A 15084-nucleotide genomic window follows, 5' to 3' on the forward strand; every position below is an offset into this window, starting at 1 on the left:
GCACGCTCTGGCATCAGATGGCCATGGTTCATATCTTAGCAATGTCATTCGCTGGTCCTGTGACCTTAAGTGACTTAACCTCCCAACATTCTAGTTTCAATTCATTTGTCTAATATGGCTAATACTAGACTAATATATGGCTAATAATATGACCTACTCCATAAAGTTCTTATGAGGTTAAAATGAGACGATGCCTACAGAGTGCTTAGCATGGTGCCTGACATGTAATCCATTCTCAGTAAATGTCAGCAATTTGCATTCTTAAATTAATGTTTATTGATCAGCCACTATGTTCCAAGCATTGTTTCAGATGCACATACTCCATTTAAGTCCTATAAGAATCTTACAAGGTGAGTGTTATTATAAAGAAAAGTTAAAGAAATGAGCTCAGAGGGGATCATTAGTTGAGAAAAGAAAACTGCAAGATAGTTGCGTTTGCAAATACGTAAAATAAAATGCACTTATACATTCCCAAGGATATGCATATAGTAGTGCCCCCCTTATCTGAGGTTTCACTTTTCATGGTTTCAGTTACCTGTTGTCAACTGTGGTCCTTAAATGGAAAATTCCAGAAACAAACAATTCATAAGTTTTAAATTGTACACCATTCTTAGTGTGATGAAATCTCACGCCGTCCTGCTCTGTCCCACTCGAGACATGAATCACCCCTTTGTCTAGTGTATCCCTGCCTGTTAGTCACTTAGTAGTTGTCTCAGTTATTAGACAGAAAAAACATAATATACGTAGGGTTCGGTACCAAATGCAGTTTCAGGCCTCCATTAGGGGCTTTAGAACATATCCCCTGCAGATATGGGGAGGTCTACTGTAGTTGGGACTTAATGATAATTAAGTCCACTTTGTTTAAAGTTAGTCAAGTTTCTATGTGTTTGTATTTTCAACTGGGAGCAAGCTTCCCACTGCCTTTACTAACCCGTGCCCTTCCTTTCCCCCAGCAGGGACCAGGCCATGTATTAAATGTCACTTGGGTGCTGGCTTCTGACCAGCAAGCACTTACCTGGAGGAGATAGAGGAGTCCTGGGACAAACAAGGTGAGTGGGTACAGAGACTGGTATGTCGCTAAGGCAAGAAAAATAGCACTGAGGAAAGCACTGCCTGTAAAAAGAAAGAAATGTATGGAATAATCCAGCCTCATCAATCATGATTAGACTCAGCAAGTCCCTCTCAACACAAAACTTTCCATAACTGTTCAAATAATCACCTGCCAAGTGCCTCCTGGTACACAAGGTGCTATGCAAATTCACACAGTAAGAGCTTCTTGGCTTGATTTCCAATGAAAGGAAACCAAGAAAGTCAAAACCATCTACCTTTGGCAACCTGAGACACTACAGGCATAATTCTTATAAAATTTTGAGACCCAGAACGATTTTACAAAATTTCAACCCGAAGATGTATAAAGGGATCAAGTCTATTAACATCCATGTCCTATCTAATGTACCAATTTATTAAGCCTACAATTATTGCTTATGATATCCAGAGCTGGAAACCCATCCCTTTGACTGTTGCAACATTATCACTCTTTACAACAGCCCTTCCTTACCTGCTGCATCAATTTAGGTCATGTTTTTTTTTTTTTTTCAAATGAAAGTATATTAATTTTGTTAGTAATGTCCTCACTTCCTATATAAAATGGACTACTATGGAATCATTAAACATGAGGCTATTAAGAATTTGCAATGACTTAGAAAGGTGTTTATAATATCCTATTAAATGAAGTTTATAAAAGAGATATATTATCATTTATTTTATAAAAAAAAAATGCACAAACATTTTTTAAAAGATGAAAAGCCAGCAGGCAAAGCAACTCACGCCTATAATCCCAGCACTTTGAGAGGCCGAGTCAGGCAGATCAAGATCAGGAGTTCGACACCAGCCTAGCCAACATGGTGAAACCTCGTCTCTACTAAAAATACAAACATTAGCCAGGCGTAGTGGTGGTGACCTGTAATCCCAGCTACTCAAGAGGCTGAGGCAGAAGAATTGCTTGAAACTGGGAGGCAGAGGTTGCAGTGAGCTGAGATTGTACCACAGCACTCCAGCCTGGGTGTCCAGGCAAAAGTTTGCAGTAGGGGGCGGAGCCCTCATGGAGAACCTCTGCTAGGGCAATGCGGAAGCAAAATGTGGGGTCGGAGCCCCCACACAGAGTCCCTACTGGGGCACCACCTAGTGGAGCTGAGAAGAGAGTCACTGTCCTCCAGATTCCAGAATGGTAGATCCACCAACAGCTTGCACCGTGGGCCTGGAAAAGCCACAGACACTCAACACCAGCCTGTGAAAGCAGCTGAGAGGGAGGCTATACCCTGCAAAGCCACAAGGGTGGAGCTGCCCAAGACCATGGGAACCCCCCTCTTACATCAGCATGACCCAGATGTGAGACATGGAGTCAAAGAAGATCATTTTGGAACTTTAAGATTTGTCTGCCCTGCTGGATTTCCAACTTGCATGAGGCCTGTAGCCCCTTTGGTTTGGCCAATTTCTCCTATTTGTAACGGATGTATTTACCCAATGCCTATACCCCCATTGTATCTAGGAAGTAACTAATTTGCTTTTGATTTTACAGGCTCATAGGCGGAAGGCACTTGCCTTGTCTCAGATGAGACTTTGGGCTGTGCACTTTTGGGTTAATGCTGAAATGAGTTAAGACTTTGGGGGACTGTTGGGAGGGCATGATTGGTTTTGAAATGTGAGGACATGAGATTTGGAGGGGCTGAGGCAGAATGATATGGTTTGGCTGTGTCCTCACCCAAATCTCAACTTGAATTGTATCTCCCAGAATTCCCATGTAATGTGGGAGGGACCCAGGGGAAGGTAATTGAATCATGGGAGTTGCTGGTCTTTCCCATGCTATTCTCGTAATAGTGAATGAGTCTCACAAGATCTAATGGTTTATCAGGGGTTTCCGCTTTTGCTTCTTCCTCATTCTCTCTTGCCACCACCATGTAAGAAATGCCTTTTGCCCTCCACCATGATTGTGAGACCTTCCCCAGCAATGTGGAACTATAAGTTCAATTAAACCTCTTTCTTTCGTAAATTGCCCAGTCTCAGACTACCAAAAAATAAAAATAAAATAAATAGAAGACTAAAACCTAAGGCCACAAAGTTTATAGTGGTTATCTCTGGGTAGTGGAATTATGAACAATTTTTCATTTTTGCTTCACTGCATTTTTTAAACTTTCTAAAATGAACATGCTTTGTTTTTGTCATTAGAAAAAAGCTAATTTCTTTGAAAAAATAGCTATTCCCTTTCAGATGGCTTAAGACAACAGGATACTCTAAAACTAAGGATAGAGAGCCCTAGTTTACAACAGGAGTTTCCAAGTGGCCTAGAAATCAGTAGGATGCAATTGATGGTCCAAGATATAAAGCCCAACAGGTGTCTTGTAATGATGTTTTTTAAAATGACAATACCCATGCTCACTCTCATTAGTGTGGGGTCAACTATTTACTGAAAATAACAGGTGGGGCATGGTGGTTTACAAATGTAATCCCAGCACTTTGAAAGGCAAAGGTGGGAGGACTGTTTGAACCCAGGAGTTAGAGACTAGCTTGGGCAACATAGTAAAACCCCATCTCTACAAAAATAAAAATAAAAAAATAAGCTGGGTGTGGTGTTACACACCTGTGGTCCCAGCTACTTAGGAGGCTGAGGTGGGAGGATCACTTAAGCCCTAGAGGTTGAGGCTGCAGTGAGCTAAGACTGAACCACTGCACTCCAGCCTGGGTGACAGAGTAAGACCCTGTTTCAAATAAAAAAATAAAAATAACACATCCTCTCAATGGTGTTTCATAAAAGGAGGAACTAGTCACTCCAGTCCAAGGAGTTTTACCCCTCTGCTAATCCAGCTCTAGAGACAAACAGGAAGAGATTATTGATGAGATCTTTCACCACCAAAGTGGTCTGTATACTTGAAACATCTAAAAACTACCTTGGAGGACAGAGGGTTATAAATGTGACAACGTCACAGACGAGAGAGTGGAGAGAAAAGAACTTTGTGTGCTTTATTCTTCAAACCAAGGAAACTCACCAGCTAGAACAACCCTAGTTGACAGAAAGTAGAAGGGAGGCAGAGAAAGAGAGAAGCTAGAAGTAATAAGACAGAATTCTATGGGAAGGTGGGCTGTCTCGCCATATTGACAGTGCCAGTCATGATGTCCTGTATCCAGGGTACTCATAAATATGACTGTGTAGGAACAGGATCACGCCCAGCTAAGCTGTGACACCAGCAGTGGCAAGCACACATCTGCTGAGCCACAGACTCTAAACTCAGAACCAGGTCACTCTGGGATAGGGCAGTGGCAGTAGTAGGAAAGGTGCTGTTCTGGAGCCCAACAGCTAGGGTGGGCTAGGGATTGATTCTTTGATTGGGTCAAAAATCTGAATGATGTTTTGGTGGGAAACTGGCCAAGAGAGGGAAAACACTGAAAATAACTTTTTAACTTAACCTGCTTCTCTACGGATTGGAAGCAGGCGAGAGAAGAGGCCCATGTGTCTGTTACCAGAGGACGGAGGCTAATGCTCCAACTCCATCCATTCCTATAGCATGGTGAAAACAAACACATGACTTTCTCCTCTCTCTCCCAGAGGAGACACAAAGAGTGAAATCAACACAGCCATCTCTTGCCCTAATTGCCTGAGGTTAATAATTGCTTGTCTGAAACTGACTGTTTATGAGGCCCAAGAGAGAAAAAGAGGCTCACAGCCTAGCCAAATGGACTTGTGAGTTTTAGAATACTTGCTCCTAGGATCAGGAAGAAGCAGTCTTCCTTCCATAGACTGAAGTAGTCTTTGGGAAGGAAAAATCTGTTCCTCCTGCTATTCTTTGTCAGTAACTGGCATCAACATCTAGCCAGATACCCTGGCAACCCTTCACCCTTCAGCTCCCATGTTCTTCCTTCCACCAGTCACCAAGCCCTGTGGATCCACCCCTGGAGCATTTATCCTTTCAGTTCTTGCTCTCGTCATCTCTCTCCAGCAGCTTTTCCCCCTCCTCCTTAGCGGTCTCCCAACCGCCTCCCATCCAAATCCATCTACAGAAGCACCAAAGGAACCTTCTAAAACAGTTTAGATCGTGGCAAGCCAGTCTTTAAAGACTTTCGATGGTTCCATTTCATCTATCGGGTTAAGTCTAAACTCCAACAGCAAACAAGACCCTTCACCACTGGGTCTCATTTCTCCAGTTTCACCTCTCACCACTCTTCCACACACGCCCTGTCCTCCAGCTACACTGGCCTATTCCCAATTTCTGAAAACATCATGCTGTTTCATTCTTCTGTGTCTGTTCTTAGGCTATTCCTTCTGCCCAAGCCATCCTTCTCTGCCCGCTTTCTAGTAGAAAGCATTCCTTCGATAGCCAGGTGAAAGGTCACTTTGTCTATGAGCCCAAGCAAAGGTGGTAACAACCGTTGATTATAGTTGACATTTATGGATCACTTGCTAGGTGCCAGGCACTGTACTGTATCCTCTGCATCAAGAACAGTTCCTGACTTGGACAGGCGCGGTGGCTCATGCCTGTAATCCCAGCACTTTGGGAGGCCGAGGTGGGCGGATCACGAGGTCGGGAGATCGAGACCATCCTGACTAACACGGTGAAACCCTGTTTCTACTAAAAATACAAAAAATTAGCCGGGCATGGTGGTGGGAGCCTATAGTCCCAGCTACTCAGGAGGCTGAGGCAGGAGAATGGCGTGAACCCGGGAGGCGGAGCTTGCAGTGAGCCGAGATCGCGCCACTGCACGCGACACAGCAAGACTCCGCCTAAAAAAAACAAAAACAAACAAACAAAAAAACCAAAAAAAACAGTTCCTGACTCAAAAAGGTCCTCAGGAAACATCACAACAGCCCTGTGAAAGCTCTATTTCTGCTTCTTAGAACAGCTTTACTGAGATAAAAACCACACATTCTACCCATTTTACAGGTCAAGAAATCAAGACACAGAAACAGAAAGCTTCAGTAATGTGACCAAAACCACATAGCTGACTCCGGTACCCACTCTTAATCCCTGTGTTAATAAGCCTATCTCATTCAATACTGATGCTATCTTATAATAATCTGCATATGTTTCTCTCTCTCCCCATTTCTCTGTGAGTTTCTCAAGGGCAATACATTTATCTTAACTTTGGCTTTCCAGCACCTAGTACAGTTCCTGGCACACGTGATAAATGAACAAATGAAGAAATGAATGAATGAATATCATTCAGCAATACATATGAAATCCTTTTTAAAAATACAAGAATATTAAAGGAAACCAATGTTCTTGAGGAAGAAAAACTTATGAAGTGTAATACACAGAGTCATGAACACAGGCAAAGCGCAAAATAAATCTAACTCAAATAAAGCAGAGCCTGCAGAATAGTGGTTGAGGGTTTGTTGTGGCAGGGGGCTGGCACAGAGAATGCTCTCTGTGGAGTAAACTATTGCATGGCTGAGGCCTGCAGTCTGGGGGCAGAAACACAGTGCTGCAAGAGTCAGTAGGTTGGTGTGTGGGAAGTCTGAGTGTGGGATGCTGGGACAGGTGTGGACAGGGCGGACGCACAGCCAGAGCAAAAGTGAGGGCGAGTATGGAGGCAGGCAGGAGACTCAGAAAGGGCTATGTGTTTTGAAAAAAGCTAGAAGGGGTAAAAAGGAGTTAGGAAGGCAGAGGAGGAATGATATGTGCTTGGGGCAGAGTCAGAGAAGATCAAGGAAAGTGAGAAGTGACTTCAAATATTTTAAACAAACTGTGCAATAAGCAAACATTTCTGGAGTTTGCTCTATACGAAGAGTGTGATGGGTGCCAGGAAACTTGGTGACTCAGATAGTCTCTGTCCTCAGGGAGCTCCCAGTAAACAATTACAAAATACAGGAGGAAAGTACAAAGGAAGCAGACCTAGCCCATCAGGGGAAGCTGACACCTGAGTTTTGAACAATGAGTAGGTGAGGCTGGGCAGTCCAAGGCTGTGCACAGGCTGGAGGGCAAGAGAGAATGGTGTGCTGGGGTGGGGGTGTGTGTACTGTAATTAGCTCAATATAGCCAAAACAGGGCAAGAGCTGGGAGGAGTGACAGGAGAGAGAACACAAAAGGGGCTCCCGTGGATGCTAGTACCACTGTTCCTTAATCTGGGTGCTGGTTACTCAACGTTTCGTGAAAATTCACGTATCTGTACACTAATGAGTTATACATTTTTCCGTATATATGTCATACTTCAATAAAAAGTTACAATCCGGCTGGGCATGGTGGCTCACCCCTGTAATCTCAGCACTTTGGGAGGCCAAGGAGGGTGGATCACAAGGTCAGGAGTTCGAGACCAGCCTGGCCAATATGGTGAAGCCCCATCTCTACTAAAAATACAAAAATTAGCCGGGTGTGGTGGCGGGCGCATGTAGTCCCAGCTACTCGGGAGGCTGAGGCAGGAGAATCGCTTGAACCTGAGAGGTGGAGATTGCAGTGAGCCGAGATCATGCCACTGCACTCCAGCCTGGGTGACAGAGCAAGAGTCCGTCTCAAAAAAAACAAAAACAAAAAAAAAGTTACAATCCAAAAAGTCTCAGCAAGCAGGTAGGAGTCAGATCACGGAGGGCTAAGCTTGCGCAGTCATCCAAAAACATCTACCTACAGGCCCAGACAGGATACCTGAAATCATGTCTGAAATGGCAGCCTCATGTGGGCAAGAGCTAGGGCATCACGCTGGCCTAACCAGAAGGAACTGTGCCAAGAGGACTAAGAGTTTTACCCCAAAATGATATAACCTACCATTTGCTAGGGCAGCCCAGATGCACAGGCACTAGGCTTTCTATATAAGCCTTGATATTTAGCCTTATCCTAGGGATATTAGAGTAAATCAGTCAAATGCGTATGTACATTGGCTGTAGTATCAGGAAATTTCATTATCTACTCAATCTAGCTTTGAATATGTTATGTTTTCTAACTCTCTATTTGTGTCAGGGTGGGGGCCAAAAGCCTCAGCAAGACCGGGGGTAATACTTTGCCTCCAGGGACTGCACCTTACAGCGATCTGGGCCTGGGTGGGTGGCACAGCTACAGGAGTGAGCAGGAATGTAATGAGGTGGGGCCATGGGGACTGGTTCAGGACAGGGACTTCAAGTGGAGTAATCAGAGAATAAAGAGATTGGGTCACAGGTGATGACCTATACCAAGACAGGCAGAAACACACTGGAACGTAGTCAAAAGGACTCAGGTCCCACAGGACTATCAGAAAAGGAAGTTGCACCAGGGTGTGGGGCATCAAGTGAGACTGCCCAGGAGGAGGAGGAGATCCTGGTGGCAGGGCCAATGTATTACATTCCTTGCCAAGTGTGTTCTTTTAATGGGGCAGCCTCTCTCAGAGCAATCCGTACATATCAGTGATAACGATGATAATTTATTGAGCACTTACTCTGTTCCAGCCATGACTGTAAGCACTTTACTTGCCTTAAGCCATTTAGTCTTCTCAATAATTCCATGAAGTGGGTACAATTACTGTCCCCATTTTACAGATAATGAAACTGAAAGACAGAGAAGTTATTTGTCTGGGGTCACGAAACTAGTGAATGAGAGCAATAGGATTTAAACCAAATGGTTTTACTTCAGACCCCATGTTCTGACTGCATCACTGGGCCACCCTCTTGATCTCAATCAAGCACCATAAAAATAACAATAGGCAGAGCAACTAGTTATTGAGTGGATTCTGCTAAGGAAGCACGCTAAGCATTTTATATTTCTTATTTATTCCTCCGCTATCTCTAGGAGGTAGATATTCTGGGATCAAACTGAGGCTCTTGAGGCTGCATGATTTGCTCAAGGCTACAGAGCTGGTAATTAGAATAAGCAGGCTGTGAAGTTGGGTTGACCTGACAAAAACTGAGTCCTTGAGTCCTCTATGTCTCCTTCTATTGGCAGGGCTTTGGCCTACAGGAACCTCAACTCGAAGTGATGGGATCACCAGGCCTCAGGATCATCACTCTTCCATTGTTCCTCTAAGGCTAGGCTCCAGGAAGAGAACCTCATTGAAACCTCCCAGGTCTCCCTATAAGGCCTATAAGGATGCTAACAATCATGAGGTCTCTTTTATTTTTTAATTTTTTTTACATGGTCTCGCTCTGTTGCCTAGATTGGAGTTCAGTGACACGGTCATAGTTCACTACACTCAAACTCCTGGGCTCGAGTGATCTGAGGGATCTTTTAAAAGGGAGGATACTATTAAAAATAGCAACCAATACCATCTGAGCAGTTATTACACGCCTTCATACCATTCATTCTTTATATTCACTCTATAAGGCAGACACTCTTTCATCCCCATGCTGCAGATAAGGAAACTGAGGCTTAGAATTGTTAAGTGACTTGCCCAAGGTGATAGAGCCAGGAGACAGTGGAGCTGGGATTAGCCACCAGATCTGTCTAACATGAGAGCAGCCTGGGCTCTTAATCATGCTTGAATACCTTCTGATAGCACTGATCCTTCTTTCTCCTTGGCAAGCAAGTCCTGTCACATGGCCTTTTTTGGTGGCATAAGGAAAGCTGGAAGAACCCTTAGGTGGCAAACTTCAAGAATATCTCGCTGTTGACAAACACCAATGGTGAAAAAGCAGGACCATCTATTAGCATCTGTTTGTCTGTTTTCCTTTTTAAAGCCTAATGAAGACTACTTCCCAGGGAAGGAGTTTTTAATTAGCTCACTGAAAGGCAGAGTACACTTTGCCCAAGCAACAGCCTTCAAAGCGAAAATTAAGCTGCTCCACTAAACTAATATCAACCTGCCCAAAGACCTGTGTTTCCCAGCCAACACTACAATAAGGACATCACAATACAATGGCCCGGGCCTTGTCCTGGCCTGCATCTCTCAGAGTGTCCCAGGCAACCCTGGGCTGCCACAAAGGAAGCCAGGGGAAAGCAAGCAGCAAGAGTCAAGGGGACAAAGCAAACAAGGTCACTCCCTTCTGTGGTGTATCTGCTCCATGGAAGTCTGGGGAGCATTGCTAAGTTTACTTCCACTGCCCCTATCGTCTTATCAATCAAGTTAATTTAATTTAGTTTTTAATTATGTACTCACTGAAGAAACTTTGAAAAAAAAAATATGAGGCCGGGCGTGGCGGCTCACGCCTGTAATCCCAGCACTTTGGGAGGCCAAGGTGGGTGGATCACCTGAGGTCGGGAGTACAAGACCAGCCTGACCAACATGGAGAAACCCCGTCTCTACTAAAAATGCAAAATTCGGATGTGGTGGCGCATGCCTGTAATCCCAGCTATTCGGGAAACTGAGGCAGGAGAATCACCTGAACCCGGGAGGCAGAGGTTGCAGTGAGCCGAGATCGTGCCATTGCACTCCAGCCTGGGGAACAAGAGCGAAACTCCATCTCAAAAAAAAGAAAACAAAACAAAACAAAACAAAACTACATATCTATATGAAAAGGAAATAAAACTCACCCATGAACTTAATCTACAGGAACAAGTATTATCCTTTTGGGATCTATTTTCTAACTATTTTTGTTGCTTTAACATAGTTGAGATTCATTAAAATGCTGGGCACAGTGGCTCACACCTGTAAGCCCAGCACTTTGGAAGGCTGAGGCAGGTGGATTGCTTGAGGCTTAGAGTTCAAGACTAGCCTGGACAACAGAGCAAGATCTGGTCTTTACAAAAAACCTTTAAAATTCCGAGACTGCACCACTGCACTCCAGCCTGGGCAACAGAACAAGACTCTGTCTCAAAAAAAAAAAAAAGAAAGAAAAAAAAAAAAAAGAAAGAAAAAAAACCAACTAGGCATGGTGGTGCATGCCTGTCATCTCAGCTACATGGGAGGATGGGGTGGGAGGATCACTTGAGCCTAGGAGTGTGAAGTTACAGTGAGCTATGACTGTGCCACTGCACTTCAGCCTGAGTGGCCTGGGTGACAGAGTAAGACCCTGTCTCCAAAAAACAAAATTAGATTAAAAAAAAAAATACATACACACATACACAATTTTACATTGTTTAAAAAAACATTTATTTTCATGTAGTTTAAAATTATATTTAAATATCATGTGCATAATATTCTACTACATGGGTAAACCATATTTTACTTAACCACTCCTCTCTAAAGTATTTTCTAATTTTTCCAGTGATTATAAATAATTCTGCGATTAATAACTTTGTACCATAAAGCTTTGTGTCTTTATTTCTGCATTACTTTAGGATAGGTTCTCAAAAGTAGAATAAAAATCAAAACTACAAACATTTTATCCCCAGGTGGATAGTGTTAGATAAATAAATGAATAAAATGTTTTAAAACTCCAAACTTTTTTTTTTTTTTTTTTGAGACGGAGTTCCGCTTTTGTTGCCCAGGCTGGAGTGCAATGGCGTGATCTCGGCTCACTGCAACCTCCACCTCCCGGGTTCAAGCGATTCTCCTGCCTCAGCCTCCCTAGTAGTTGGGATTACAGGTGCCCGCCACCACACCCTGCTAATTTTTGTATTTTTAGTAGAGACAGGGTCTCACCATGTTGGCCAGGCTAGTCATGAACTCCTGACCTCGGGTGATCCACCTGCCTCGGCATCCCAAAGTGCTGGGAATTACAGGCGTGAGCCACCGCGCCCGGCCAAAAAAACTCCAAACATTTTAAGACTGCCCATGGTTGTACAAATTTATCAGCCAACTTCCATGTGGGAGAATATCGATTTGATAGAACATTTGCCAGAACTGAGAATTAGCTTCTAAAATCTTTACCAATTTCCGAGGCAAAAAAAAAAAAAAAAACTTTCAAAAGTTTTTAAATTTCAATTTGCTTTTCTTTATTAATTATCCATGGAGTTGAATATTTTTCCATAATTTTCAGTGATTTATATTCCTTTTCTTGTGAATTTTCTCAAATATTTTCTTTTTTAGGATAAAAAGTAAATTATTCCTTCATTAATTTTATTAAATAATTTTATTAATATTATGTGGTAAAATGTGAACTGTAGAAATATAACTTGCAGAAGTTATAACTGAACTAACTATATTATATATACTGTTAGCAGAGATTACTAAAATACTCAAAGAGCTGGAGTGGTTCAGAGACCTAGCTAAAATAGAACTCTTCAAATATTTTAACAGATTAGAAATGTTGTTTGTGAGGGTCTCTATTTATAGTAGCAAATAATGGAAAACAAATGTCCAACAAAAGAGAAGCGCTGGGACCTCATAACAAATACGCAAGAGGAACTGAAGTGGACGTGCGGCAGAGTGATGAAAGACTTCCTTTCCAATTTATAGGTTTGAATTTCTTTTATTCTTACCAAATGCCTAAACTACTTCCAAAATTAAATTTAAATTTAAAGGAAATGACAAATATGCGACCAATGTCAGACATGATTCATATGAAATAAGTGATAAAAGTAAAACAAAATTATGTATATAACATTACAAAAATGTCTACGAATTCATTAAACAAAAGTCTGGAGTGATATAAAATTTTTTTTGCTCTGTGGAACAAAAAAAAAACCATGGCTGTGAAAGAGATACATATAACTTACTTACATGTTTTTCTTCCCCAAACAAAAACCTTTTCGTTGACTTACAGGTCATAAAATATATTTTTTTAATGGCATACTTTTACATTTTTACGAGCGACTCCTAGGAAAACAAATAAACGTGCACCTTCTGAGGGCATGTCTTCAGTTTCTCTATCTTTGCACTCGGCTATTTTAAAGATGACATTTCCAAAGGCCAGTACTTGGTCCCTTCTGCCAGGCTGCTGCGTATATTGTTTATTTTAATGGACACCAGACACCTTGATAAATGACAACCTATCTGAACCTGCCACTCTGCAAACAGGGATTAAGGCAGGGAGAATTCACAGACAGCAGAGTATTTACTGTTAAGAGTTATTTCTGACAGAATGACCACCACGATCTTCAGAACAAGACAATTCAGGCTATGCAATATCTAGCCATTTTAAGTAACCCAATAATAAATTAAACTAATAGGCCTACAGAAAGACCACTCATAAGCATTCCAAGAGAAACAATCTCTTATAAAGACCTAAGGCATCCTCGGGTGCCACCCCAGAAAAGGTAGGCAAACTGTAAGTAAAAGGTTCTACGTACAACTTTTTACTCTTTACTTCCTGAGTACACAAACTATTTAACAATAGTGTACAAATATAAGGACTCTTACACGCTTCTTATGGGAGTATAAATGTGGCAATACATTTCAGAAATCCGAGTGGTTGTGGTGGTTGACGCCTGTAATATCAGCACTCAAGGAGGTAGAGGTGGGAGGACAGCTTGAGCCCAGGAGTTCAAGACCAGGCTGGGCAACACAGTGAGACCCCATTATCCACAAAAAGGAAAAAAAATCAATAAATTAATTCCAGAAATTGTTAAAAAGTGGCAAATATTTCTATTTCTAGGACAAGAAAATAACTAAACATGAGTGCAAAAATTGCTGTACATTAGAAAGTTAATTGTAATATTTAAACAGCTAAAAACTGGAAAATCACCTAAATATTTAATGATACATACATTGGTTAAAGAATTTCTATATTCATAAAATGAATATGCAGCCATTAAAAATGATAGACTAGAACTGGGCGCAGTGGCTCACACCTGTAACCCCAGCACTTTGGGAGGCCAAGGCAGGCAGATCACTTGAGGTCAGGAGTTCGAGAACAGCCTGACCAACATGGTGAAACCTTGTCTCTGCTAAAAATGCAAAAATTAGCCGGGCGTGGTGGTGCGTGCCTGTAGTCCCAGCTACTTGAGAGGTTGAGGCACAAGAATCACTTGAACCCAGGAGGCAGAGGTTGCAATGAACTGAGATCATGTCACTGCACTCCAACCTGGGCGACAGAGCGAGACTGTCTCAAAAAAAAAGATAGATCAGACATTTATTGATATATGTTATATGTAGTAGGTTGTATTATTGGCCCCAATTTCCCCCCACCATGTCCAGGCCCTTTGCTGTATAACTTTGCAGTGCCTTCCTGTTGTGAACAGCATGGAAATCTCCACCCCTGGGCTCAGCCATGTGTAACTTTTTTTTTTTTTTTAGATGGACTCTCGCTCTGTCGCCCAGGCTGGAGTGCAGTGGCACAGTCTCAGCTCACTGAAACCTCTGCCTCCCAGGTTCAAGCAATTCTCTGCCTCAGCCTCCCAAGTAGCTGGGATTACGGGTGCCTGTCACCACGCCCAGCTAATTTTTGTATTTTTAGTAGAAATGAGGTTTCACCATCTTGGCTAGGCTAGTCTTGAACTCCTGACCTCATGATCCACCCACCTCAGCCTCCCAAAGTGCTGGGATTACAGGCGTGAGCCACCATGCCGGGCCATATATTACATTTTGATCAATGGGATATTAGCACATGTGATGCAACCAGGAACTTAAAAAGTGCATGCCTGACTAGGCTTGCTCACTATTGTGCTTCTGCCATTGCTATGAAAAGAAAATACCTAAGTCTGTCCCCTGGCCCAAGAGAATGACAACCATGTGGAGCAGAGCCCAACCTAGATTAGCCAACTCCAGCCAGCCACTGACGTGAAAATGAAGCCCATGTAACCAGCCAACTGACAAGCCATGTCCAACCTAGATCAGCTGACTCCTTGCTGACTTACAGATGTATGAGCTAAGTAAACACTTGTTGTTGTTTTAAGCTACTGAATTCTGGAATGGCTTATTAATATTTTTGTGGTACTAGCTAATTGATACAAGATTTAAAAGTCTGGAGGGAAAAATGTTGGAAAAATCTGGAAATATATAACCCAAATGCTTACAGAGGAACTTTTAGTTAAAAATAATAGATTGATCACATGTGTTTATCAACTCTCCCTCCAAAAATCTCATTAAAATGAAAACAAGAGATTAAAACCATATTAAATCACAAAGAAAGTAAGAGGAGATTATAGCAAAACCAACTTTAACACAATAGTGAAAAAATACAAAGCAGATGAGAAAAGAATAAATCACTTGGTGATGTGGAAGAAATTACAGCTCAGTGGCCTACAAAGAGGATTACTAATAAAAATCAGCCAACTCACCCCACAGAACTTCTGAGAAATTCAGCACTAGAGTGCATCAGGTGCTATGGGAGGTGGGGGTATGGCATAGAGAAAAAAATCAAGTTGAAAGTTTATA

General features: G+C 42.3%; 1 protein-coding gene across 1 annotated transcript in view; it reads right to left on the minus strand.

Moving 5' to 3' along the window:
• Positions 1–15084, minus strand: part of PIGU (phosphatidylinositol glycan anchor biosynthesis class U) — a 114442-nt gene that overhangs the window by 55240 nt on the left and 44118 nt on the right. The window contains 1 exon segment of the mRNA NM_001280440.1: positions 1016–1113. Coding sequence (NP_001267369.1) covers positions 1016–1113 — 98 coding nt within the window.

This window comes from Pan troglodytes, chromosome 21, assembly GCF_028858775.2.
Source record: "Pan troglodytes isolate AG18354 chromosome 21, NHGRI_mPanTro3-v2.0_pri, whole genome shotgun sequence".
Lineage (NCBI taxonomy): Eukaryota > Metazoa > Chordata > Mammalia > Primates > Hominidae > Pan > Pan troglodytes.